This window comes from Tinamus guttatus, unplaced genomic scaffold (assembly GCF_059628265.1).
Source record: "Tinamus guttatus ecotype Peru unplaced genomic scaffold, ASM5962826v1 Tinamus_guttatus_pri_ptg001246l, whole genome shotgun sequence".
NCBI classification, from domain to species: domain Eukaryota; kingdom Metazoa; phylum Chordata; class Aves; order Tinamiformes; family Tinamidae; genus Tinamus; species Tinamus guttatus.
Genome location: NW_028289780.1, coordinates 55,042 through 80,931, shown reverse-complemented (window position 1 = coordinate 80,931; position 25,890 = coordinate 55,042). Strand labels below are relative to the sequence as shown.

The following is a 25,890-nucleotide window of genomic DNA, read 5'->3' as shown; positions in this document are numbered from 1 at the left end:
ACCAACTCCAGCCTGGGAGTGGGGGCCACCATAGAGGGACTGACTGGGCTGAGACCAGGGTGACTATGGTGGCACCAACCCAAACCTAAGGTGGGCTTCCAGTGCCAGGGTGGCCATGGAGGGACCCACTTGGGGACAACACTGGAGGGTTTTGGGAAGGGACTGAGTGGGGCCACTTGGAAGGACTGAGGTGGCCTCCCTGGTGAAGGGACATGGGACACCAGGGGTGGGATGAGGCCTCCTGGGGGGCAGTGAACCAGTGCTCACAGGACTTCTTCTGGCCCGGTGAAGTGGTGGTGAACGCAACAGTGGAAATGAAGGCGGAGGTCACCAACCAGATTTTCACAGAAGACCTCCGAGATCGATACTCCGCTGCTTTCCAGGACTTCGAGAAGAAATTTAAGGATCAGGTCAGAGCATAGCAATGCCACTGTGGCTGGGGACACCCCATGCCAGGACAGCACCCACCAAGGGGGCATTAAGGGTCAGACAGGGCTGTCCCTCAGCTGTGCCTGTGGTCTCTCTTTGCCTTTCCAGATGAACCGGCTTTACGAGAATGTAACTGGTTACCAAGAGGTGTTGATCCTCAACCTAACGTGAGTGGGGTCGTGAGGGGCCGGGTGGCATGTCCCAGCGTGTCCCCACCTCTCCTTGACCTCCAGCAAGTTGATTTTGGGTGCAAGGCATCTGTGAGGGATGATTTGGGGTGATGCTTTCTGAGGACGGGATATCCCATTGCTCTGAGGGCAGCCCAACCGCAGTTCAGTGCCATGATGTCCACGCCATCCCTCCTCCACGCTGGGGAACCCAAACTGACCCAGGACTCAAGCTGGGGTCCCCCCAGGCATGGGTATCAGAGGGCATCTCTCTCCTCATTCCTTTGGCCCACCATGGGGATCGCACTCCATGCATGGGTGTCTCTTGGGGGTGGATGTGTCCTCCAGTAGGACCTGTCCCAGCCTGGGGTTGTCGTGGGGTGGTGTCAACCCAGCTCTGTCAAGCCACCGGTGCCCTTTCTCCCTTCAGCGAAGGCAGCATTGTTGTGAACTACACGGTCATCCTGAAGATCCCTGTCACCAGCGCCATCAACAGCACGACCGAGAGCATCCTCAAAGACCTGGTCACTGTTATCAACATGTTTGATACCTGCTGTGAGACCAACTCCTCATTATGTGAGTGACCATGGTGGACCTTGGCGATGGCTCCTACCTGGCCCTTGACGTCAGGGTACTTGGGGCTCCTTTGGCTGAGCCTGGACACATTGATCAACCTCTGCTCTCTCTGATGCAGGTAGCTTCTGTTTCAACTCCACCTTCACCAGTGTCACCAGCTACACAGTTGACGATGTTGATGAGGGTGAGTCATGTCATGCTTGTGGGTCTTCCAGCCTGGGTGAGCATGGACTCAAGCTGTCCATGCACTGTCCCCATCCTCCACCCCTTTAGCCTCTCCTTGTGCTCCCAGGTCCTCAACCCCATGCCCATGGGTCTCCAGGCCCATGCCTATGTGTTCTTCATCTCCGTGGCCTCCATTCCCATGGGTCCCCATCCCCATGCGTTCTTCACCTCTGTGCCCCCCATCCACATCCCCCTCGAGTCCCCCAGCCCCATTCCCCCCATTCCCATCTCCATGAATCTTGGCTCCCTCAAACCCTGTTGCCTTTGTCCTCAGACCTGTGCGATGGCCAAGTCCCAGAGGAATTCAAGGATCAGTACTCTGTCGTCCTCACAAAAGATGGTGTCATCTGCGCCACCAGATGCGACCAGAGAGTCGCCAACCCCTACACATGCACCCACGGCACGTGTTACGTGGACCGCACTGGACCCCTGTGCGAGTAAGCACCCCACATTGCACATCTGATGTCACCCATGTTTGGGGACTTGGTGCCTCCTGAGGAGGACAACGATGGCTCCTCTCTAACCACCTGGTCTCTCTTCTAGGTGTTCAGACCAGGCAGCGTTTTGGTACATGGACAAGACCTGCTCCTCCCGTCTCAGCAAGGTAGGGGTGGCTGTAGGAGTGCCCGTGGCAGTGCTGGCCATTGCCACCACCGTCTTCACCATCTTCCTGATAAGGACACAGAGGAAGAACACGGAGTACAGGCAAGTGCAGGGTGGGGAGCACGAGAAGGGTCCCGGACGCCTGGGTCCGGCAGAGACTCTGAGCCACGTCCGTGCACAGGGAGAAGCTGTCGTCCCGCTCGGAGCTGTACGATGATGAGGACGAGAACTGGAGCAGCCCCCACGGTTTCGGTACCAGCAACCGAGCAGCCAGTTGGGAAGGTGAGACAGGGCACCACGAGTGCCAAGCCAAAGGGGTTGGTGAAGGAGGCTACAGCTTTTTGCCCCATCCTGGGAGCCAGTGGCTTCCAACAAACCCCTTCGGGAGTGTGTACAACCCTCAACCATGCTCTCCTCCCATCTCAGGCTCAGAAACCCCCAACGTCTACATCAGCCTGGAGAACGTGGACACCTCGCGGCAGGTGGGTCTGGCATCTCAAGGACCTTCGTGGGCACCATGGGGATCGCCAAGCTCACACCCTCCTCCTCCTCAACAGATTCGCATCCAGAAGCCCTCCAGCATCCTCCCCTGAGCCAAGCCCATGGCCAGTGAACGGAGTCACTCGGGGATGGGATGGTGACACCCCACACCTCACCTCCAACAGCCACTGAAGAAAAAATGGGGAAAAAATGAGCCAGTTCCTTATTCCCCAAGCTGCTCAGCACTGCCAGGACAGGAGGACAGCGCTGCACCCGCATGACGGCAGTGCCGAGCCCCTGGCACCCTTTGCACTGTTGTTTATAGGCACCTGGCTTCCCGCCAGCTGTTGTTCTTTCACCTCTGGACCTTTTATAGACTAATAAAAACTCTTATTTTATTGACGGACACCTCATTTCCTCATACCTGTTCAGCTCGGTGTGGGCTGGATGTTTCCCCAGTGCGTCATGCTCACCCTCCTTGTGATCACAAAGGATGTCACCTCCCTTTGCCACCGTGCCCCAAGGTGGATTTCCCTATGCTTTCTGCAGAACTGGTTTCCCAATATCTGGACGGGACAGTCCCACGTCCCCCTCCCTTGACAGAGGCTCTGGGAATGCATCACGCAGCAGCCACATGGAAAAGGTGACACTGGCGAAACCCGCGGCAGCCCCTTGTCCCCGTGCTATCCGCCATGCCCTGCACGTGAGCAGAGCCGGGATGAGGAACCGAGCGTTCCCGGAGCGTGTCAGGATCGCTTTTACTGCCAGGGAAAAGCAATTAAGCCGCGCTATCGAAGGTGCAAGTCCAAAGCGTGACGCATGCACCCAACCATCCCCGTCCTGCTGTGCACCGGCCCCATCCTCCCATGCAACCACAGCTCTTCCCCGGGGCAAGGGTAGATTCAGCCCTTCCCAGGATCAACCCCTTCCCAATATCCTTGCAGAGTTTTCTCCCCAAATTTCCCACCTGCCCACCCCCATCTCCGCCCCATGCAAAGAGGAAGAGGAAGGGGGGCAAAGAAGGGCTGCTCCTTGCTGCAAGAAGAGATTTGCAAGGCGGATGGCTCTGGTCCAACAAAGTGGGGCAAAGAAGGGCTGCTCCTTGCTGCAAGAAGGAATTTGCAAGGCGGATGGCTCCGGTCTGGCCGCCGTTCCCATCCCAGGGACAAGGAGCACCTTTCCCCTTTACAGCATACTAAAATTAGAAACATTTCCGCCTCAAACAGGTGTTAAATGAGGTGTTAAAAACCACAAGAGAAGGTGACACGCAAGGGACATTGGGCGGCAGCACTTCCTCTTTCCTTGAGGGATCAATGTCCAAATGCTTGGGAAAATAACCCAAAAGGGGCGGTTCCTGCAGACTCATTCCTGCCTTGCATTAGGATTGGGTGTTACCTTTGGCTGCCAGATGATGGTGCTGGGGGAAAAGGGATGTGGGGTGACGGACGGAGAATTGGGTGGGTGACAAAAGGAGGTCCCCAACACCCACAGTTTTATCAGGGGAACATGGGAAGGTCTTCCTGGAGGGATAAGGAGTTGGCTGTGTCCCATGGGACCTGTTCATGTCCCAATGTCCCAGGAGAGCCTGTGGCATCCCAGGGGGACCCCCTTGCTCCCGGTGGGGTCTCCTGTGGGGAATATTCATGTCCCCGTGTCTCACCAGAGCCGGTGGCACCCGGGAGTCCCCTTGTTCCCAGCACAACGTGGAGTTTTGCTCCACCTCCTGGCACAGGATGAGGCACCGAGTCCAAAGCAAACAACCAACCAAAAAAAGAGAGGGAAATAAGAGGCACCAGATGAGCAACGTCCACCCCAAATTCCATGCAACATCTTCCAACCGTCACGCATTTGTTCATGGGGCTCTGGCTCTACAGAATGGGGACATCCTGCCCAAACTGGGCCCCGAGATTTGCATTCTAGAAGGGGAGGTCTCTACCCCAGGGGCTCCCTGCAGTCCCGGTGCCCTGCTCTGTGTCCTGTTGCCTGCAGAAGGGCTGGTAAAGACGCCTGTCACCTACCTGTAGGTGACAAAGATGCCTGTCACCAGGTGCTGCAGATGGCCAGTGGAGAGCCTGAGTTTTCCTGTTGGCCCAATCCCTCTTTTTTTGTCGGGAAACTCGCCCACCTGAGCAAGGCTGATGGGAACCATCAGGTTGTCCCAACAGTGGTGTCCCCAGGGCATGTAAAGAGATGCAACGTGAGGTCAAGGTCTCCCTCCACAGCAGGGTTGTACCCCTGAAAATGGGATCCATACCCTGGAAAATGCCAGTGGAAGTGGGGCCATGACCCTCTGAAGTGCGGTCATGGCATGAAAATGCTGATAGAAGCTGGGTCAAGACCCTGGAGGTGGGGTCAAAACCCCAGAAATGCCAAGGGAATCCAGGTCACAAGCATGGAAGTGGCATTGGCATTGGAACTGTGATACTGAAAGCAGGGACAACACCCCGAAATGTCAATAAAAGCAGGGTCATAGCCCTCCAAACAGCCCCATGAAGAGGCCTGGGGCTCTCCCGCAGACCCTTGCTCTGGCATCACCCAAGCAATGCCCAAGAGGGGAAAAGTCCGGTCCCGCTGTCCCTCCATGGGTCACAGCCGTGTGAGGATGCTCTCTGGCCTCTGGATATGGATCTGCCAAAATGAGGGAAGCAGGGAGAGAAACAGGGAGGCCGTGAGCAGAAACAGGACAATTCCCCTACCCCTGCATCTTCAGGGTGGGAAGGGACACCGGACCCCCAGACCCACTTGTGTCGATGTATCCACGGACTCCAGGTCAACCCAAGTGTCCTTTGGGGCGGTACCTGCAGGAATGAGGTTGGAAGAGGGCTCAGGATTTGGAGCAGAGCGAACCGGCTCCCATCAGCCCTGCTGGGACCCTCCGCACCTTTGTTCAGGGAAAAGAAGCTCCCTGATGGGCTCCAGTGCTCGCACGAGTCCTCGTACCAGTTCCTCGTTGCGCTCGTGCTGCCGGAGACAGGGGAAATGCCTATGGAGTCACTTGCAGGGGGTCCTTCCCCTCCCCAGACCCACCAATTCCTCCTTTATCCCCTTCCCTAAAGGACCAAGGCTCTGCCCCATGGGGGGACAAGCTGAGCATCTTCAGGCTATTGCCTAGGTCAAGGACCACTTTGCAAAGAAGGTTTCCCCCCAGGAACATCCCCCTCTCCAGAGAGGGGGCCCAGGCATCCGAGTCATCCAAGCCAGCCATTCCCCACAGCTTGATGGCCAATGTCACCTGTCAAACGATTTCGATCTCCGCACTCTGTAGAGGAGGCCAGCAAGGACCAAGATGACCACGATCAGAATGGCCACGGTCAAGCCCAGCCCCACGGCGATCTTGCTGGTCCGGGTTTTGCAGCGGTTGCCCTGGTACCAGTACATATCGGTCTCACGGCAGCTGTGGGGAGGAATGGTGGAGATGAGCACAAGGCCAGGAGCAGAGACCTCCCCCAGGTCCTATTTTTGTCCTCTTCTGCAAACTAAATTCCCTTTTGGGCTAGGATCCTGTGGCTATGGTCCCTGCTCCAAATCCCTAGGGCTTTGGCCTGTTCCCACCCTGGGAGCTGAACAGAGTAGAACACATGAAGGTCCAAGGCCACCATGGAGCTGGCACTGGAGCCCACACCATGGTCAGAAGCAGGTTGGCCAGAAGTGATGGTTTTACTGCACCCCTTACAAGCACTGTGGGCCGCTGCGTGTGACGTGGCACTGCCCGTAGTTGCAGTCGATGGTGCTGAGGGTGTTCGCCGTGCAGTTGGACATGCAGAACAACCCCGAGCTTGTCAGGTTGGGGAAGTAAAAGTCCTGGTAGCCCGGGGGGGTGATCTGCCGGCAGTACGCTGGAGAGGAGAGAAGATGGTCGTGAGGAGACGATGGTCACCCTGACCCTCTGCAAGGAGTCCCCATCCACTCACCCTCCAAGTCCAAGGAAAGCGAACCAGGGTCAACCACGGTAATGGTGGAATCAAAGCACAGCTCGTCTGGAAGAGCAAAGGAGAACCAGCCCTAGAGAGCTGCCCCACATCGCACACAGCTCCTGCTGCCCTCCAGCTCCAGGAAGCCCCCAGGGCAGCAAGGAGGGTTCCCCCTTCATGGTACACATTATCCATGTGCGTCCCATCTACTCCCAAGCCCTCGCTGGGATGCTCACCGCTGTCCTCTGAGCAGTTCTGCAGCGCCGTCATTGTCTGTATCTCTTCCTGCAGGACCACGGAGATGCTGTGGAGCTGGTCCTGGGCTTGGGATGTCACCATCAGGGAGATGATCACATTGTGATCTACCAGGATGCTGCCGGCTCTGGAGGGACACAGAAGCCACCCTTCAGCCCAGACAACACAGGATTTTCCCTCTGGATGAACTGGAAAAATCACGGTCTGGGACTGCAGGACCAGTGGGTCCTACTGTAACTTGCCCTTTCCCCAGGGGAAGGCCTCAGCCCCTCCAGAAGCCTTTTAACTGCCTCCACTGCAGCACCCCAACATCTTCCCACACCTGGTGTCCCCAGTACTCACATTAAACTCAGGATTTCAATGCCCCGGTATCCAGCAATTCCCTTGTAAACATTGTCCATCTGGAAGAGAAGAGGGCTCCATGCTCAGTGTCACAGTCCTGTTCCATTCACCCTCCTCCTGGCTTTCCCTCACCATCACAAGTTCTTCCTCCCCATCTTTGCCCCCTTCCCTCAAAACAAGCCAGTATCTCCAGCAAGGAGCAGCCAGAGAAGTTTCCAGCGGATGGAAAGAGGAAACACCTTCAGGATGCTCTTGAGGTGACAACCAGCAAAGCTGGATACTTTCTTCTAGGGCACTTGGAGCATCCCAAGCACCTCTGCAGGCAGGATCATCCCTTTTCCCATGTCCCACCTGCTCTGCGAACTTCTGGACAAAGGCAAGATATGCTGAAGAGCTGTTGTCCTGGAGGTCACTGGTGAAATTCCGGTTGATGACCCGCACCTCCAGGCGCACGGTCCCATTTGCCTCTTTGGGGACAAACAATAGAGAGAAGGACAAGTCAGGACCAGATAGTAGAAAATAAAGAAATTCCTTACAGGAGTTGTACATGTTTCCTCCCTCAACATCCACAGCTTTAGAACTTGCTGCAAAGGAGCAAATGAGAAATATTCTCCAGCATTTAACAACCAAACTCGAGCTTATTCAGGAGCCCATCTATGGTCCTAGATAAAGGCAGGCCCCCTGCAACAAGATTCTTCATCCTCAGCATAAACTACATATCCTCAACACATACAGCTTAGTTCAAACTCATCAGGACCCAAGAACCACTAGCAAGGCTTAAATACCCTGATTGGTCTCACCTGCGTCCCCTGCCCTCTGCTCATTGGCCTGAGAGCTGCACTTAAGCTCAGCTCATTGCACCTGGAGCTTCTCTGTGTTGAATCTCTCTCTGTATTTGGTCCTATCTCCTGGATATAAGGTGGGCTTATGTTGTTCTCCTGTCTCCTGCTTAGGCTCTGGTTCTGATTCATGGTCTTGCCTCATTTGTAATGGTCAGCAGATCCTCATATCACCACCAGCCCTGTTCTTCCAGCCCTTTTGGGTGTCCCAGGACTGTGTCCTGGCTGGGAAAGGCGTTTAATGGGCTATGGTCACCCCCAGCTTGTCCTCCCTCATAAAGTAACTCCATTTTTCCTCCGTGCTGACAGATTTTTGGCTAGGCCTGGTAGAACCAAGTCAGAGAAGATCTCTCACCAATTGTAGCAAAAAAGGTATCCTCAGCAAATTCACATCTATCACCCATGACACCTGGGGGACACTGACAGCGGCTGTTGACCCAGATATACCCATCCTCGCAAACACCTGGAAAAAAAACAAGGCAAGAGAGTGAGAAAATAAGTTTTTCTGTAACAGGCAGAACAAAATGTGGCTGGGAAAATACCTGGATTGGTGCTAGGCTGGATGCTGGTGGTCCGAGCGGTGCTGGTGGTAGGGTTAGCTGCGGTGGTGCGTGTAGGTGTGTAAGTAACAACAGGAGGCGCCAATGTATTTCTGGTGGTGACGGAGGTGCCCAGGGAGCCGGAGGAGGCGATCGGGGTTGCGGAGGAGGCCATGGGAGTTTCCCAAGAGTCACCGGAGGTGGCAGAGTTGAGCGTGCTGGCTGTGTCGGGGCTCTTGTTTATGACCGAGGGGGCTGTGGAGACGTGTGTGTCCGTGGAAGTTGGAGAAGTGTCTGTGTTTATTGCCAAGGAGGTGGTGGGGGGTTCTGAGGTGTCCGTGGATGTTTTGGAGGAGGCCGTGGTGGTGGTAGAGGTGTCTGTGGAGAGAGGTGTGAGCATGGAGGTGTGCGGTGTTCCTGTGTTTGTTGCCGCAGAGTCCGTGGGCATCTCAGTCGTTGATGTCCTGGCTGTGAAGGTGGTTGCGGTAGAGATGTCCATGTCCGTGGTGGGATGTGAGGTTTCTCCAATGGTTGCAGAGGTGCCCAAGGTGGCCGAGGAGGCTCCCGTGGTTGTAGGGGTGTTGGTGGGAGTTTCCCGTGTGCTGGTTTCGGTGGTGGTGGAGAAGGCTGCTGAGGTTGGCGTGGTGTCTGTGGTGACTTGGGAGGTTCCTGTGGTGCTTGTGGAGGTGGTGGAGAGGCTGTGGGAGGTGTTGTCCGATGCAGCTGCGCTTGCCATGCTCTGTGTGGGAGCTGAGCTGGAGCTGGTGGAGCGTGAGGTGTCTGTGAGGACAGTGCTGGCCAAGGCGGTGGTGACGGTGTCTGCATAGATGGCGGTTGTAGGTACTGAGGTGTGTGCTGTGGTTTGCCAGGAGCCACCGGTGTTGCCAGTGGAGGTGGAGATCGTGTCCATGGAGGAGGTATAAGTGAGAGGAGAAGTGTCCATGTTGATTGTGGAGGTCATGTCGGGGCTGTTCTTTGTGGCCGAGGTGTCTGTAGAGATGTGTGTGTCCATGGAAGTTGCAGAGGTGTGTGTGGTGGTTGTTGAGAAGGTGGTGGGAGGTTCTGAGGTGTCTGTGGATGTTTTGGAGGAGGCTGTGGTGATGATAGAGGTGTCTGTGGAGAGAGGTGTGTGCATGGAGGTGTGCAGTGCTCCTGTATTGGTTGCCGCAGAGTCCGTGGGCATCTCCGTGGTTGATGCCATGGCTATTAAGGTGGTTGTGGTAGAGATGTCTATGTCCACAGTGGTAACTGATGTTACTCCAGTGGTTGCAGAGGTGCCCAGAGTGGCCGAGGAGGCTCCCGGGGTTGTAGGGGTGTTGGTGGGAGTTTCCCAAGTGCCCGTATTGGTGGTGGTGGAGAAGGCTGCTGATGTTGGCGTGGTGCCTGTGGTGCCTTGGGAGGTTCCTGTGGTGCTGGTGGAGGTGGTGGAGAGGCTGTGGGAGGTGACGTCCAATGCAGCTGTGCTTGCCATGCTCTGTGTGGGAGCTGAGCTGGAGCTGGTGGAGCGTGAGGTGTCTGTGAGGGCAGTGCTGGCCAAGGGGGTGGTGACGGTGTCTGCATAAGCGGTGCTGGAGGCTGCCGGGGTTCCCAAGGTGTCTGTAGAAGCTGGTGTGTTTTTGTTGGTTGTGGTATCGAAGATGGTTGTGGTGTGTGTGGGAGGGCTGCTGTTGATGCCTGGGATGGTGGTGGAGGCCAAAGGGGTGTTGGGAAGTGGTGAGGTTTCTGCGGTGGTTTGCCATGTGCTGCTGGAGGTGTGAGTGGAGGACGAAGAGGCCTCCATGGTGGAGGTGAAGGTGTCCGTGAAGGTGACGATGGTCTTCATGGTTGTTTCCCAGTTGGGCGAGAGGGTGTTTGAGGAGTGCGATGAGGTTGGAGAGATGTTGATGGTGGAGGGGGCGTTTTCTGACACCGTGGCATAGGTTGTACTGGAGGTTGCCACAGAAGCCAAGCTCTCTATGGAATCTGGTGTGGATTGTGTGGTGGTGTGCGAGTTGTCCATGGTGGATGTGAGGGGGCTGCTGTTGGTGCTTGAGGTCCTGGTGATGGTGTGAGCAGAGATTTGGGTTGTAGGTGCTGAGGTGTGTGGTGTGGTTTGCCAAGTGCCACTGGTGGTGGTGTCGGAGGTGTCAGTGGAGGAGATGCCCAAGGTTGAGGTGTAAGTGTGAGGAGAGGTGTCCATGGTGATTGTGGAGGTCATGTCGGGGCTGTTGCTTGTGGCCGAGGTGTCTGTAGAGACATGTGTGTCCATGGAAGTTGCAGACGTGTGTGTGGTGGTTGTCGAGAAGGTGGTGGGAGGTTCTGAGGTGTCTGTGGATGTTTTGGAGGAGGCGGTGGAGGTGTCTGTAGAGAAGGGTGTGTGCGTTGGGGTGTGCAGTGTTCCTGTGTTAGTTGCTGCAGAGTCCGTGGGCATCTCAGTGGTTGATACCATGGCTGTTAAGGTAGTTGCGATAGAGATGTCTATGTCCACAGTGGTAACTGATGTTACTCCAGTGGTTGCAGAGGTGTCCAAGGTGGCCGAGGAGGCTCCCGGGGTTGTAGGGGTGTTGGTGGGAGTTTCCCAAGTGCCCGTATTGGTGGTGGTAGACAAGGCTGCTGATGTTGGTGTGGTGCCTGTGGTGGCTTGGGAGGTTCCTGTGGTGCTGGTGGAGGTGGTGGAGAGGCTGTGGGAGGTGATGTCCGATGCAGCTGCGCTTGCCAAGCTCTGTGTGGGAGCTGAGCTGGAGCTGGTGGAGCGTGAGGTGTCTTTGAGGGCAGTGCTGGCCAAGGCGGTAGTGATGGTGTCTGCATAGATGGCGGTTGTAGGTACTGAGGTGTGTGCTGTGGTTTGCCAGGAGCCACCGGTGTTGCCAGTGGAGGTGGAGATCGTGTCCATGGAGGAGGTATAAGTGAGAGGAGAAGTGTCCATGTTGATTGTGGAGGTCATGTTGGGGCTGTTCTTTGTGGCCGAGGTGTCTGTAGAGATGTGTGTGTCCATGGAAGTTGCAGAGGTGTGTGTGGTGGTTGTTGAGAAGGTGGTGGGAGGTTCTGAGGTGTCTGTGGATGTTTTGGAGGAGGCTGGGGTGATGATAGAGGTGTCTGTGGAGAGAGGTGTGTGCATGGAGGTGTGCAGTGCTCCTGTATTGGTTGCCGCAGAGTCCGTGGGCATCTCAGTGGTTGATGCCATGGCTATTAAGGTGGTTGTGGTAGAGATGTCTATGTCCACAGTGGTAACTGATGTTACTCCAGTGGTTGCAGAGGTGCCCAGAGTGGCCGAGGAGGCTCCCGGGGTTGTAGGGGTGTTGGTGGGAGTTTCCCAAGTGCCCGTATTGGTGGTGGTGGAGAAGGGTGCTGAGGTTGGCGTGGTGCCTGTGGTGGCTTGGGAGGTTCCTGTGGTGCTGGTGGAGGTGGTGGAGAGGCTGTTGGAGGTGATGTCCGATGCAGCTGCGCTTGCCAAGCTCTGTGTGGGAGCTGAGCTGGAGCTGGTGGAGCGTGAGGTGTCTGTGAGGGCAGTGCTGGCCAAGGCAGTGGTGACGGTGTCTGCATAGATGGTGGTTGTAGGTACTGAGGTGTGTGCTGTGGTTTGCCAAGAGCCACCGGTGTTGCCAGTGGAGGTGGAGATCGTGTCCATGGAGGAGGTATAAGTGAGAGGAGAAGTGTCCATGGTGATTGTGGAGGTCATGTCGGGGCTGTTGTTTGTGGCCAAGGTGTCTGTAGAGACATGTGTGTCCATGGAAGTTGCAGAGGTGTGTGTGGTGGTTGTCGAGAAGGTGGTGGGAGGTTCTGAGGTGTCTGTGGATGTTTTGGAGGAGGCTGTGGAGGTGGTGGAGGTGTCTGTAGAGAAGGGTGTGTGCGTTGGGGTGTGCAGTGTTCCTGTGTTAGTTGCTGCAGAGTCCGTGGGCATCTCAGTGGTTGATGCCATGGCTGTTAAGGTGGTTGCGGTAGAGATGTCCATGTCCACAGTGGTAACTGATGTTACTCCAGTGGTTGCAGAGTTGCCCAAGGTGGCTGAGGAGGCTCCCGGGGTTGTAGGGGTGTTGGTGGGAGTTTCCCAAGTGCCCGTATTGGTGGTGGAGAAGGGTGCTGAGGTTGGCGTGGTGCCTGTGGTGACTTGGGAGATTCCTGTGGTGCTTGTGGAGGTGGTGGAGAGGCTGTGGGAGGTGACGTCCAATGCAGCTGTGCTTGCCATGCTCTGTGTGGGAGCTGAGCTGGAGCTGGTGGAGCGTGAGGTGTCTGTAAGGGCAGTGCTGGCCAAGGGGGTGGTGACGGTGTCTGCATAAGCGGTGCTGGAGGCTGCTGCTGTTCCCAAGGTGTCTGTAGAAGCTGGAGTGTTTTTGTTGGTTGTGGTGTCGAAGATGGTTGTGGTGTGTGTGGGAGGGCTGCTGTTGATGCCTGGGATGGTGGTGGAGGCCAAAGGGGTGTTGGGAAGTGGTGAGGTTTCTGAGGTGGTTTGCCATGTGCTGCTGGAGGTGTGAGTGGAGGACGAAGAGGCCTCCATGGTGGAGGTGAAGGTGTCCGTGAAGGTGACGATGGTCTTCATGGTTGTTTCCCAGTTGGGCGAGAGGGTGTTTGAGGAGTGCGATGAGGTTGGAGAGATGTTGATGGTGGAGGGGGCGTTTTCTGACACCGTGGCATAGGTTGTACTGGAGGTTGCCACAGAAGCCAAGCTCTCTATGGAATCTGGTGTGGATTGTGTGGTGGTGTGCGAGTTGTCCATGGTGGATGTGAGGGGGCTGCTGTTGGTGCTTGAGGTCCTGGTGATGGTGTGAGCAGAGATTTGGGTTGTAGGTGCTGAGGTGTGTGGTGTGGTTTGCCAAGTGCCACTGGTGGTGGTGTCGGAGGTGTCAGTGGAGGAGATGCCCAAGGTTGAGGTGTAAGTGTGAGGAGAGGTGTCCATGGTGATTGTGGAGGTCATGTCGGGGCTGTTGCTTGTGGCCGAGGTGTCTGTAGAGACGTGTGTGTCCATGGAAGTTGCAGAGGTGTGTGTGGTGGTTGTTGAGAAGGTGGTGGGAGGTTCTGAGGTGTCTGTGGATGTTATGGAGGAGGCTGTGGTGATGATAGAGGTGTCTGTGGAGAGAGGTGTGTGCATGGAGGTGTGCAGTGTTCCTGTATTGGTTGCTGCAGAGTCCGTGGGCATCTTGGTGGTTGATGCCACGGCTGTTAAGGTAGTTGCGATAGAGATGTCCATGTCCACAGTGGTAACTGATGTTACTCCAGTGGTTGCAGAGGTGCCCAGAGTGGCCAAGGAGGCTCCCGGGGTTGTAGGGGTGTTGGTGGGAGTTTCCCATGTGCCCGTATTGGTGGTGGTGGAGAAGGGTGCTGAGGTTGGCGTGGTGCCTGTGGTGACTTGGGAGGTTCCTGTGGTGCTTGTGGAGGTGGTGGAGAGGCTGTGGGAGGTGATGTCCGATGCAGCTGTGCTTGCCATGCTCTGTGTGGGAGCTGAGCTGGAGCTGGTGGAGCGTGAGGTGTCTGTGAGGGCCGTGCTGGCCAAGGCGGTGGTGATGGTGTCTGCATAGATGGTGGTTGTAGGTACTGAGGTGTGTGCTGTGGTTTGCCAGGAGCCACTGGTGTCATCAGTGGAGGTAGAGACCTCCATGGAGGAGGTATAAGTGTGAGGAGAAGTGTCCGTGGTGATTGTGGAGGTCATGTCGGGGCTGCTGTTTGTCACCGAGGTGTCTGTAGAGACGTGTGTGTTCATGGAAGTTGCAGAGGTGTGTGTGGTGGTTGTTGAGAATGTGGTGGGCGGTTCTGAGGTGTCTGTGGATGTTTTGGAGGAGTCCGTGGTGCTGGTTGAAGCCTCTGTGGAGAGAGGTGTGTGCCAGGTGCTGTCAGGGTTGTGCTCATGGCACACCTGATCTGCCCATCCGTGGATGTTCCCCCCTGATGCTTGGCATCCCCCGCAAGCTCTTGTTTCCCACCACGTTCCTGTCAGGAACGGGGCTCTTCTATGGGCAAAGAGACGGGTTGTGCCCTCCCCTGGGACCGATAAGAAGCTCTACCTGGGCGCCCATCACCCACTGCAGCTGAGGGTTGGTTGCTCATGAGCAAGGGATGTGTTTGGGGTGGAATGGTCCCAACACATTTCCAGGGCTCAGCGATGGGTGCAGAACCATGCTGCGTCGTGCTGAGGAGGTGTTACAAGGGGCTGGCTGGAACCTTGGACTACCTTGAGTCCTGATCAACCCCCTTCCCTCATGTCTCCTGCCAACTCATGGCTCCTCTGCTGTGGGTTGAAGCTGGGAGAGGTGGGGAAGGAAGGATGGGTCCTTCAGAGCAGGTTCTGATGGGGAAATCCTTGGTACTTCCCCAGGCTGCTTAAATTGGTTTGAGCTCTTTTAGCTTTAAAAAAAAAAAAAAAGATACTTTTTAGACAAAAAGAAAAGAGGAGCAGAGACTTGTCTGCTCCAGCTTTTAAATGAAGCTCTTGAGAAGAGACCATGCTGTTTTTTGCCCAAATTAGCCTCTGTTATGTGATGAGCTCCCTGGCACTTAAGGAGTTTTGATGGCTCCAGAGCACGGTGGCTCTGATGCACACAGCGGGGAGGGGGGACATGGGCAGGGGGCAGATTGGCCACCGTGGAGCTTGTGGAGCTCGTCAAGGGCTGATGCGATGGCCGCGGCGGTTGGAAGGGCTGTGGAGGGAGGATGGGCATGGAAACACTCCGAGGCTGGAGCAGAAAGTGTGAACGGTGCTGGGGGAGGAAGGGAGCAGCTCCCCAATGGATGGGCTGGCCATGATGGGGACGTGGCTGAGCCCGGTCAGCCCTCGTGAACGTGGTCATATTGACGCAGGTTGCGAGCTGCCCCGGTGCAACCTGCACTATGGCAGGAGGACTCGTAGGTGATGTGGGGTGGGCAAGGCTGGAGGAGACCCCACACTACATGTCAGGGGTTGCCCTTCCTGGGAAAACCAGGCAGTGGGGACAGATCACCGCGCGGAGGCCCTCTTGGAGCAGCAAGGTGTCCCGTTGCTGTCGCCATCTCGGGGGATAAATCCAAACTGTTGACCCCAGGATGCCCCTCCATCTGCCCCGGGGGCCCCATGGGTGGGATGGGATTAGATGGAGAGGATTGAGGCTGCCAGCTCAGAGCAAGGGGTAGAGTCCCTGTAGCTGGGACCCCTGAGCTTGCACAGCACAAGCCAACCGTTGGCTCATGCAGGAGAAACTCATGCCCCCAGGAGGAAGTGACCGTCCTGGGGACCTTCTACAACCTAGGAGGAGATGAGCACTTCAGGGGCAGTTTCACAGCTAAGAAACTCCGAGGAATGATATCTCCCATCTCCTGGGGAGGACAACACTTTGCTCCTCCATTTTCACCCCCAAAACATGTAGAAATGCCACGGTGAAAGGCCCAGTCACTCATCATACCTTGGAAGATCAAGAGGAGCAGGAAAGGAGGGAGAACGGAGAACATCTTCCCAAGTCACCCGTCCATAGACAACAGGAGCAGCATCCCAGAGCCGTGAACGGCACCAACCGCTGATACAGCGGAAGCGAGCGGCGGAGACTGAGCCAAGGAGAAGAGGTGCCAAGGACCTTTGTCCCTTGGCAGGCAGAGGAAAACCACTCTCTTTCATCGCGCCCTTCATTTTACGAGCTACGCCGCAACGGCAAGTACCAAGTTATGAGGGTTTGCCAACAAGAAACGAAAGTTACGAGAGTTTGTGGCAGTTGGAGCCAGCCGGGGGCTAAAATTAGCGTGTTCTGCGAGAGGCCAGGTCAACCCCTGGTACAAGGCCAAGTCCTCCGAGACGCTGGACTGCACTTGCCATGGCTGGATGGAGACGGGTTTGTCCGCCCCATGCCCATACATGACCCTGCCCCTCATGTCAAGAGCTTCTTGACCCATGGCTGGGCCACCGCAAGTGCCTGGGTTCATTTTTAATACGGGGCAAAACGAGCCAATGTTGACCCCAGCTTGGCTGGAGCTCAGTCCTGCAGCTGCACCCGGGGCTCTCCAACCTCATTGTTGTAGCAGGGGGTGGAAAACTCCCAAGAAACAGCCCAGAAATCATTTTGGCACCCTCCAGGGCCGCCCCCCTTGCCCTCTCCTTTGTCTTGCTTTCTTCAGCCCTTGTGTGTGCTCCCGCAGCCAGGGAAGGGCCGTTTTCCACCCCAAAAGCAAACACCCTTAATCTCGGTGATACTGCTGCAAGGCAGCTGACCAGGGCCGAGGGAGGGGTGAGGAATGTGGGCGAGGAGAAGACAATTTTATTGCATTTCTGGATAGGGCTGCTAAACCAGTGCGCTAGGGTGCCAGGTGGGCAACCCTCAGTCCTGGGGGGCTTTTCCCCCCTGTCCCAGAGCAGCAGGATCTCCTTTTTCCCAGGATGAAGGTGCTTTGCAAACACTGGTGGGGGCTGCAGCATTTCCCATCCCCATAGAGGTGGAGCGAGGGGCAGCGACCGCAACTGGTGCTTTCTAGACCTGGTTGCACCAAGGGCAGCATCTGCTCCGGATTTGTGCAGGCTGGAGCAGCAGCTCTGGCTTTGGCCCGTATCCTGGGACACCAACGCCCAGAGGGTGCTCCCCACCCGCGGGTTTTCCGCATGATCCTCCCCCTCTTGTTTGCCTTGGTTCTGTCTCAGGAGGTAAAATAAATACTTTAATAAATACAATTTCCGGGGGATCAGGTTCCTCCTCCTCCAGCCGAGGAGCCAAGCGGGGAGCCAAGCCTGGCTGCATTAAGTAGATGTTGAGTAGATGCAGCGGCATCCTCTCCAGCAAGGGGTACTTGGGTGGGGGGCAAGAGAGACCCCTCCTCTGTCATGGAGGTACCGAATTGACCTGTATCTCCCCCAAAACAGGGTGTCAAGAAATACCGGCGGCTTTTCCTGCATCCCCTCCCCAAAGACCAAAGTCTGTGGTTGCTGCGGCTTCTCCTGCGCCGTGCACGGACCCGGCCCTGCTGTAGCCCCCCAGCACGGGCTCTTGTAGACCAAGAGGGGAGTCGAATCCTTGTGCTTGGACCTCTCCACGCCGTCCCTCTGCCCTCATCATCCCCCTCAGTGTGGGGCCCAGTGGCCCCCCAGGGTTTTCCCGTTGCCCAGCCCCGTCTCGAGGGGATGTTGAGTTTTGAATCCCCGCTTCCCGATCCACCGGGCGTCACAGGGAATCGGCAGCTTCTGCCGGCGGCTGCATCTGCAAGAAGGAGGAGGAAAGCGCTGTGAGATGGAGAGGTTGGAGGCATCGCGCAGGACAGCCCAGGCCACCAGCGCTGTCCGGGTACCTACCGGCACGGAGAAGGACGCGACCTCCTCATTGGGCTTGTAAGCACTGGGGCTGTTGGAGGCTGGGGAGGAGAGAGGAATGACAAGTGAGGCCTTGCCATGGGCTGAGGTGGCCCTGCATGGGGCCAAGGTTTCTCCCCCATGGCCGCATGTTTCCCCTTGAACGCTCCGCCGTGGGGACGCGGCGCTGCCCTGGGCTTTCACCTCTCCAAGGCGCCGAGCCCCTGCCGTTCACGTGGTAGATGCCGGTGGCGTGGGACTTGCTCCTGTTGCCCAGCCAGCTGCTCCCCTCGCTGCTCTCACTGCAAAAGCAAACATCAGTGAGACACCTTGGGGGGCAGATCGGAGAGGGGAGCTTGCAGGCTCCGGCATCCCAGCAGTGGGGCTGATGTTAATCCTCCCTCATGGGACAAGCTGCTGCCCTCAGGTTTTGGCCAAAGAGCATTTTGAGGTTGTTTTGGCTCATTATCATGCTCCAGTTTTGGTCCAGGTGCCCTCCTAGCCCCCAGGAATGTCCCCTGCCCTCCCTCAAGCCCTTTACCTGTCCTTGCCGAGTTTTGAATTCCCTCGGGCCAGGCAGGTGGAGAGGACAAGGCAGAGGACGAGCAGGAGGAGGAGGGGGAGGCCCAGGCCCAGCCCCACGCCCAGCCCCAGCCCCAGTTTGCTGATGTGGGTCTCGCAGCGGTCACCCGATGTCAGGTACCAGGGCACACCTGGGCAGCTGTGGGAGAGATGCATTGTGGGAAGGGGACCCTGACCCTGATCCCCAGGATTTGGCCTGGGATTGTGGGTCAGAATTCCCTAGGAGACCCGTTGTGGTCCCTGGGACCTTCTCAGAGCTGGTGGAGAACCCAGGAGTCCTGGGTTCCATGTGTTAAAGGCGGCAGGTTTGGCGTTAGGGCTAGGATTGAGGTCGGGGTTTGGGTGGGATTAAGGGCCAGACTGGGGCTAAGAGGTTAGCGCTATGACTGAGACTAGGTTAGGGTTAAAGTTAGGTTTAGGAATGGCGTTAAGATGAGGATTAGCATCAGGGCTTGGCCTGGAACCACGTCACTATTAGGAGGAAGTTTGAGCAGGGATAAAGATCTGGATAACAGTGAAGTTTAGGTTGGAGTTAGGGCTAGGACCAGGATCAGAGATAAGATCAGCATCAGAGTGGAGCTGGGGTTGGATAAAGGTTAAAGTTAGGGATGAGGTTGGGGTTTGGGTGAGCTTAGGGTTGAGTGAGGTTTAGGTTTTGGTCATGGCCAAGGCAAGGGCTGGAGCCACCTACAAGCAGCGAGGTCCGTCCTGAGTCACCCGGCAGTTCCCGCCGTTGCAGCCGATGCTGCCGGGGACGTTGAGGGTGCAGTTGGTGACGCAGAAGACACTTTTCCCGATCATGTAGGGGTGGTAAAATGGTCTGAATTTGCTCGGCACGCGCTTTCTGCAGATCTCTGGAGAGGAGAGACCACGTTACAAGGTGTCCCAGCCCTGCGTCACCCACGCTCCCTATGCAGCCTGTGCGCTGCCCCACGCTTACCCGTATAGTTGACCTTCGGCTTCTCGACAAAGGTGACTTTAGATGAAGAAGGACTGAAACAGAGCTCTTCTGGAAGTGGAAAGAGCAAGACGTCACTGGAGACCATCACCGTGCAGTGACACGGAGAGGGGTAGGGAGAAGATCGGACCCTAATTGCAGAACTACTGCTATTACGATTGCTGCCCTCCTCGCTACCCGCTCCAGGACCCGCTCAGCCCTGCCCAGGCCCCTACTCGCTGTGTGGCTGCAGTTCTGGGGCTGGGCCACAGACTTCAGCGTCTCCAGCAGCTCCAGGGACTTGCGTTCGAGGATGTAGTTGACTTCAGGTGGTGGGTGCAGCAGGACCCTGTAGTTCACTACGATGCTGCCGTTTCTACGGGGAGTGAAAGCGTCCTGATGAGGTGTGCAGCTCCTCGCATGGCCCTTCTGCTGGGGCCACACGAAGCAAGGTGGGGACAGCCGTGGGACAGGGGGTGCACTCACCTGAGGTTCAAGATCTTGGTACTGTGGTATCCAGAGACGTTCTGGTAGATCCGGTCCATCTGGGGAGACAAGGGGAAGAGGTGTGACCTGTGAGGTCCTCCCAGGCTGGGGGTTGCCATGCAGAATTACCCTACGAGGTGGACATCTCCTCCCCATCTGCCATGGGGCAGTGCTGGGAGGGACTCACCGTCCGTTCAAACTCGTCAGCGAAGCCGCGATAGGCTGCGGATGAGGAGTCGCCCATAGCCTCGGAGAAGAGACGGTTGGTGACCCGCGCCGTCATCCCCACAAAGGAGCCCACCTCTTCATAGGAAGGAAGGATGTTTGCGTGACCATGGAGCGTGGTGGCCCAAGGCCTCCCAGGAAGGTATCTCCATCCTGGGGACCTCAGAAGGGGACAGAGGGACATCACTTACCCGAGGGACATCACTTACCTGGTGTGATGTCGATGGTTGGTGAAGAGAACTGGCAGTAGTCTCCCTCTAAGTACGCCTGGCAGCTACAACCTGTCGCTGTCCAGACCCCCTGGTTTTGGCAAGGATCTGCAGGAAGACAGGCAGAAGAATTAGTGGATCTGCATGCAATTCCCTTCCCAGCCCTGTGGCATCTGGCCCCTCAGATCCCCTCCCAGATCTTCATCCATCACTACATCCCAGATCCACTACTGCAGCCCCCCATTTTTGGGGTGGATGTAGGGCAGGGATAAGGTAAAAATCAATGCCCGACCACCCTCTCCCAGGCAGAGAAATGTGGGACTTGCGAGCGAAGCATTCGTGCCAGAAGGATTCACACCCAGCCTGGGGCACCCTCACCAACCTGTGGTTGTAGGAACCGGGGTAGTGGTGGTCTTGGTGCTCTTGGCAGTAGTTGTGCTCTTAGTAGTTGGCTTGGGGGTCGTTCTGGTGGTGCTCCTGGTTGAGGTGGTGCTCTGGACGGTGGCAACAGGCGCCTTGGGGGTGGACTTAGGTCTGGTGACATTGGGATGGATGGTTGGGACGGTGGTGGTGCTTGCGTTGTAGAACTCGCACCGGGGCCCGTAGTACCCACTGGGGCAATAGCACTCGGTGCCCACAGCCGTGGCTCCGTTCTGGCAGGCCGTGTCATTGTCATAGGTGTCACAGCGAGGCCCAGACAGTCCTGGCGGGCAGATGCACCTATTGCCCACAGCCGTGCTGCCGTTGTGGCACTGGTCAGCGTCATCCACGGTCTCGCAAGAGGAGCCGGAGAAGCCGGGCGGGCAGAGGCACTCCGTTACGTTGGCAACACCACCGTTGTGGCAGACAACTGCAAGAGATGTGACAAAGAGGGGTCTGAGGGCCAGGAGCGCAACCGGGTGTCTCTGATCCAGCCCACTCTGCGCAGGGCAGAAGACCCAGGTGTCTTGGAAGACCCATGGGAAGACCCATGTCCTTGCTTTCCTCCCGCTATCCCCTTTATATCCTAACTCAGGAAACATCGTGCCCACCCCAGCCTTGGAAAAGAGACCCCATCCCTACAGCCATCCCAGATCAGGAGATCCAATGTCCCTCCCAGCCTTGGGAAGGAGACCTCATTCCAACTCCCATCCCCATCAGGAGATCTTAAGTCCACCCCAGCTTTGGAAAGAAGAGACCATCCCAACAACCATTCCAGGGACCCACCTGATTCGGGGCTGGACCCGTTCAGATACCAGTGCAGGAAGTAATGGCAGAAGTTGCTGAGGGACGGGCTGGTTGTGCTGCTGGGTGAGATGGGCACTGTTGTGATGTTGGGGGATGAGGTGGGCACCTTCAGGGTGGCCAGAGATGCATTTACTGTGGTACTGGAGTCAGATACGGGTCTCGGTGTAGTGGTGGAGAGCGTGTCATTCAAGGGGTGCTGGGTCACTCCTGTTGTGTGGTTGGACTCAGAGATGGGACTTGTCATCGTGGTGGGGAACGTGTCATTCCGAGGGTGCTGGGTCACCCCTGTTGTGTGGTTGGACTCAGAGACGGGACTCGTTGTGGTGGGAAACGTGTCATTCGGAGGGTGCTGGGTCACCCCCATTGTGTGGTTGGACTCAGAGACAGGGCTCGTCATCGTGGTGGAGAACGTGTCATTTGGAGGGTGCTGGGTCACCCCCGTTGTGCGGTTGGACTCAGAGATGGGACTCGTTGTGGTGGGAAACGTGTCATTCGGACGGTGCTGGGTCACTTCTGCCGTGCCATTGTGGGTGCCACCCAGAGACGTGCAGTTTCCAGAGCACGTCGTGTTGGTGTTTCCAGGTGTCGTGGTGGCCTCGCTGGTCCTGTTGAGCCAAGCTGTTGTCGCACTAGTAGAGATGTTCACTGGGGACATTGTGACCTGCTCCGTGGTGTTGGCCGGACTTCTTTCCGTGGTGGCCCTGGTAGTGGACACGGTGCTGTTGATCTCGGATGCATTGAGGGATGGATGGAGAGTTGTGCTGCTTGCAGAGGTGGAGACATTTTCATGGGTGGTGACGTTCTCAGTGGGTGCTGGGGGGGTCTCTGGGTACTCGCACTCACACCGGGGTCCCCAGAAAGCCGCGGGGCAGCGGCACCCCGTCTCCAGGAGCGTGCCGCCGTTGAGACATGAGCTGGGCTGCTCCTTGTACTGACAGGTCGGTCCCCAGTAGCCCAGCGGGCACACGCACTCCGTGCCAAAGGCCGTGGCGCCGTTCCGACAGGCGCTGGCTTCATCGGGGACTTGGCACAAGGCGCCCTTGAACCCCGGCGGGCAGTAGCACTTGGTCCCCACGGCGGTGCCGCCGTTCTGGCAGGCCTTGGAGGAGTCCCCCCTTTCGCAGCGGGTGCCGTTGAAGCCAGGGGGGCAAGCGCAGCCTTCGCCCACGGCCGTGCCGCCGTTCTCGCAGGAGGCTGGAGGAGAGCGGGGCCCGTGCTCAGAGTGAGAAGTGGATCCTCACCCGAGTGGAGGCTCCTCAGTAAAGTCAGCTCAACCCTCAGCCCACCAATCTTACCGCAACCCATCACCTTCCATTCAGAAGGGGCCTAGGAGTCTGGGGCAGAGGGAGATGGAGGCCCCACTGCAGGTGTCCTCTCCAAGAGCTGGCCCTAGGGACATGCCCAAGGCACAAATCCACTGCCCAGACTTTTCCAGAGAAAGAGGAGCAGACATGGAGGCAGGAGAGAGCCGATGGGACACATACATAGTGGGAAAAAGGCCAAGAAACCCATCATGGGCACCCTGGACTGGGATTAACCCTGGTGCTGGCCCAGATTTGGTCCTCAGGGGAAGCCAGGAGGGCCGAGCTCTCTGGTGAAGAGTTTGGGGAAGCTCAGAAAGGACTAAAATCCCTCCAGGTTGTATGGAGAAAGCAGGAAGGGAAAGGCAAACCCAAGTCTCTGTGCCCACAGGATGGAGACCTCACTCACCTGCAGCAGCCCCCAAGGGGACGAAGCAGAGGATGATGAAGAAACAGCAGCCCAGCTTCATCTTCATCCACTGGCAGAGCCTGGAGCACGGAGCAGCGCAAGGACCGAGCGGGCGCCTGCGACTGAGTCCTGCGGTGCGCTGGCCACCAAGGTCTTCAACAGCGTTGAGCAAACAAGGGCCGAGTGACTTTTATCGATGACCAAAATAGAAAGGGTGTGAAGGGACCGGACGCCTCTGGGAGGCCGCCCGGGCTCCAGCTCCTATCGCCGAAATAAGAGGGAGGGAGCTGCATTTCTCAGCGCCTGATAAGATTAGGGAAAGTATGGGATGGTCCTGCCTCCGTCACAACCCGTGCTCCACCTTGGGGTGTTGTTCCCCCAAATCTGCCCCCTTTCCGGGGAGAGTTTTGGCCTGTTTTGGGCTGAATCACCATCACTAGGTTGGGCTGGGGCGATGCAGTGACCGACTCTCCTCCGTTTGTCCTCATTGCCTGCCCAGGAATAAAAAGGGCCCCAGCCCTGAGGTCCGTTTCTGGGCACCCATGGGTGCCATCACTAGGGCTTTCTCTGACCCTGGGGTCCTCTGTGTCCTCTCTCCTGGGACATCTGCAGGTGTCACCCCCGGGGCTCTCTATCTCTGTGACCCTCCATTTCTGATATCCCAGAGGGCCTCCATTCCCGAGTGCTGCCTCTGGGGACCTTTGTCCCTGGGCACCTCTGAAAACCATTCCCAAGCGGGACCATTCCCAGGACCCGTCCCTGGGTGTCACCCCTGGGCTCTCTATCCCTGGGTTCCCACAGGGACCATTCCCAGTGTCCTCTGCCTGCTGACGCCTGTGGGTGCCCTCCCCAGGGTCCTCCCCAGTGCTGAGGACCCCTCCGGTAATTTCCCCATTCCCGATACCCATGGATTTCACCCCCGGTCTCCCCATGGGTGCCCCCCCAAGTCCAACTCCACTCCCAGTCCCCTGTGGGTGCCCCCCACACCCGGGTCCCAGGTCACCCATAGGTGCCCCCTCCAGGGCGCTCCATCTCTGGCCCCCCATGAGTGTCCCCTCCCGGAACCTCCCCCATACCTGGGTTATTGGTTCCCCACGTGTGCCCATTCCAGGACCTCCTGACTCTCCGGTCCCTCATGGGTGCCCTCCCGAGGGTGTCCCCACCCCGGTCCCTCGTGGGTGCCCTCCCCAAGCCCCTGCGGGTGCTATCCCTGGACACCAGGAGCTCACATCTCCATGCTTTTCCTGCTCCCGGTTCCCTGTGGGTGGACCCTTCCACGGGTGCCACCCTGTGGGTGTCCCCCCTACCTCACCCAGGTGCTCGGAGCTCCCTGTGGAGCTGGAACGACCGGGACGCTCTCCACGGTGCTGGAGACTCAGCCTGTGCTTCCCGGTGCTTCCAAGGGCATTCCCGGTGTTTCCCAGCTGCAGCGGGTGTCACGGTGCTTCCCAGTTCCTCCCGCTGTGTCCTGGGTGCAAAGTGCTCCCCACAGTATCCCAGTGCTCCCCAATGCATCCAGCATATCCTGGGAGCCACGTGCTTCCCAGTACTTCCCAGTGCCTCATGGGTGCAACGTGTCCCAGCAAGTCCCAGTATCTCCTAGTGTATCCCAGTGCCTCCTGTGTGTCACGAGCTTCCCAGTGCATCTTGGCACATCCTGGGCACATCCCCAGTGTGTCCTGGTACTTTCCAGTGCCTCCCAGGTTGTCCTGGGTGCAATGTGTTCTCCAGAGTGTCCCACTACTTTCTGGTGTTCCCCAGTGCATCCTGGTGTGTCCTAGGTGCAACACACTCCTCAGAGTGTAGTTTTCCTCCTCAGCATTCCTCATTACATCCCAGCTGTGCCCTAGGGCTGTGATTTCATCCAGGGTCCCTGCGGGACCTCCCTAAAATGAGAGATGCGGAGCCTGGATGGGGCTGCTCTGGGCAGGGATCTGGTCCCAGTTTAGCTGTCCTATCTGGTGAACTTTGCATTGGGAGAACAGTCAGGGGCACTTCTGTCTTGACCGGACACGTGGAGGGTTTCCTTGGAAAGGAAAATCATGCCAAAGCGAGCTATCTCCTCATGATAAATTTCCAAGAAAGCATTTCCCTGGGTGACAATATGAAAACAAAGTCATAAAAAACAAACAACAATTACAAGAGCAATAATAATAGTTTTATTGCACAATACACAGGTGAAAAGGAGATGGATTGATAGCAGGGCCCAGGGGATACAATCTCCCCCGCCGGTCTCATGGTCCTTTCCAAGACCTCCCTACGGCTCATCCAGTCCATCCCCTACTTAAAGTGCTTCCCTCCCCCTGCGCTGCGAGGCCTCATCCTGCTCCAAAGAGCTCTGCTGCTTTGGCTTCCTTTTTTTTATTGCTTCTCCATTGGCCTTGACCCATGGCTGTCCTCCACGCTTATCGCCTCGGTAGCAAAAACAAGGCGTGGAGGCAACAATGCTGAGTAGTTTTATTGCCCCTGTAAACCGTTCTCATGAACGGGGAAGGCAGAGTACGGCAGCACGCGGCTGAACCTGGGTGTTCTCCACCCAAATAAATAATAAATAAGAGGGAAATACCCGTCCCACACCCATGCGTCCTCCTGGCTCTCGGCACGTCCCGCGCGCCAAGACTCCAGTCAGCAGGATCCATGCCTCCTTCCTTGGCTGGGGGATCCAGCCTCCGTGGATGGATCCGTGTCACCACGGGGGATTGAAGTCTCCCCAAGGGATTCCCAGACTTCTGGCAATGGAGAAGGATCTGTCCCTCCCTTCCGCTTGGAGGGGCCAGGACCAGCGGGAGGAACCCGTTCTGGGGGTTACCACGGTCCATGCGAGGGTCTTTCTTGCAGAAGACCTCTCCAGACTTTATTTTCTTCTTTTTTCCCCAGCCCCTTGACCTTCCTCATGTGCAGGTTTGTGGCTCCAAGTGGGACCGACGTCCCGGGGCAAGA

The 25,890-nt window shown here is 57.1% G+C and overlaps 2 protein-coding genes across 2 annotated transcripts; one reads left to right on the top strand and one right to left on the bottom strand.

Moving 5' to 3' along the window:
- Positions 1-302: 302 nt before the first annotated feature.
- Positions 303-2,593, top strand: LOC148590577 (mucin-3A-like). The gene is made up of 9 exons (XM_088538857.1): positions 303-410; positions 538-596; positions 1,027-1,172; positions 1,291-1,356; positions 1,672-1,834; positions 1,941-2,106; positions 2,186-2,282; positions 2,427-2,482; positions 2,558-2,593. Exons 1-9 carry the CDS (start codon positions 315-317, stop codon positions 2,591-2,593), a joined length of 885 nt encoding a protein of 294 aa, XP_088394983.1. The 5' UTR covers positions 303-314.
- Positions 2,594-17,449: 14,856 nt separating this feature from the next.
- On the bottom strand, positions 17,450-23,017 carry LOC104575427 (uncharacterized). Its single transcript, XM_088538856.1, has 14 exons — positions 22,951-23,017; positions 21,573-22,434; positions 21,220-21,380; positions 20,396-20,863; positions 20,014-20,121; positions 19,767-19,882; positions 19,580-19,638; positions 19,330-19,469; positions 19,097-19,165; positions 18,848-19,010; positions 18,116-18,295; positions 17,779-17,876; positions 17,578-17,636; positions 17,450-17,485 (listed from the first exon to the last, which is right to left on the bottom strand). Exons 1-14 carry the CDS (start codon positions 23,015-23,017, stop codon positions 17,450-17,452), a joined length of 2,586 nt encoding a protein of 861 aa, XP_088394982.1.
- Between the last annotated feature and the right edge of the window lie 2,873 nt (positions 23,018-25,890).

What these genes read in the sequence shown, in the direction of transcription:
- LOC148590577 (XM_088538857.1), top strand. Translation starts at nt 315, where the DNA reads ATGAAGGCGGAGGTCACCAACCAGATTTTCACAGAAGACCTCCGAGAT. An exon ending in AGAAGAAATTTAAGGATCAG is followed by an intron (nt 411 to 537) that starts GTCAGAGCATAG and finishes TTGCCTTTCCAG; the next exon opens with ATGAACCGGCTTTACGAGAA. An exon ending in ACGTGGACACCTCGCGGCAG is followed by an intron (nt 2,483 to 2,557) that starts GTGGGTCTGGCA and finishes CCTCCTCAACAG; the next exon opens with ATTCGCATCCAGAAGCCCTC.
- LOC104575427 (XM_088538856.1), bottom strand. Translation starts at nt 23,017, where the DNA reads ATGAAGATGAAGCTGGGCTGCTGTTTCTTCATCATCCTCTGCTTCGTC. An exon ending in GAACTGCAGCCACACAGCGA is followed by an intron (nt 19,166 to 19,329) that starts GTAGGGGCCTGG and finishes TTCCACTTCCAG; the next exon opens with AAGAGCTCTGTTTCAGTCCT. An exon ending in GGGCTCGGCGCCTTGGAGAG is followed by an intron (nt 17,637 to 17,778) that starts GTGAAAGCCCAG and finishes TCTCCTCCCCAG; the next exon opens with CCTCCAACAGCCCCAGTGCT.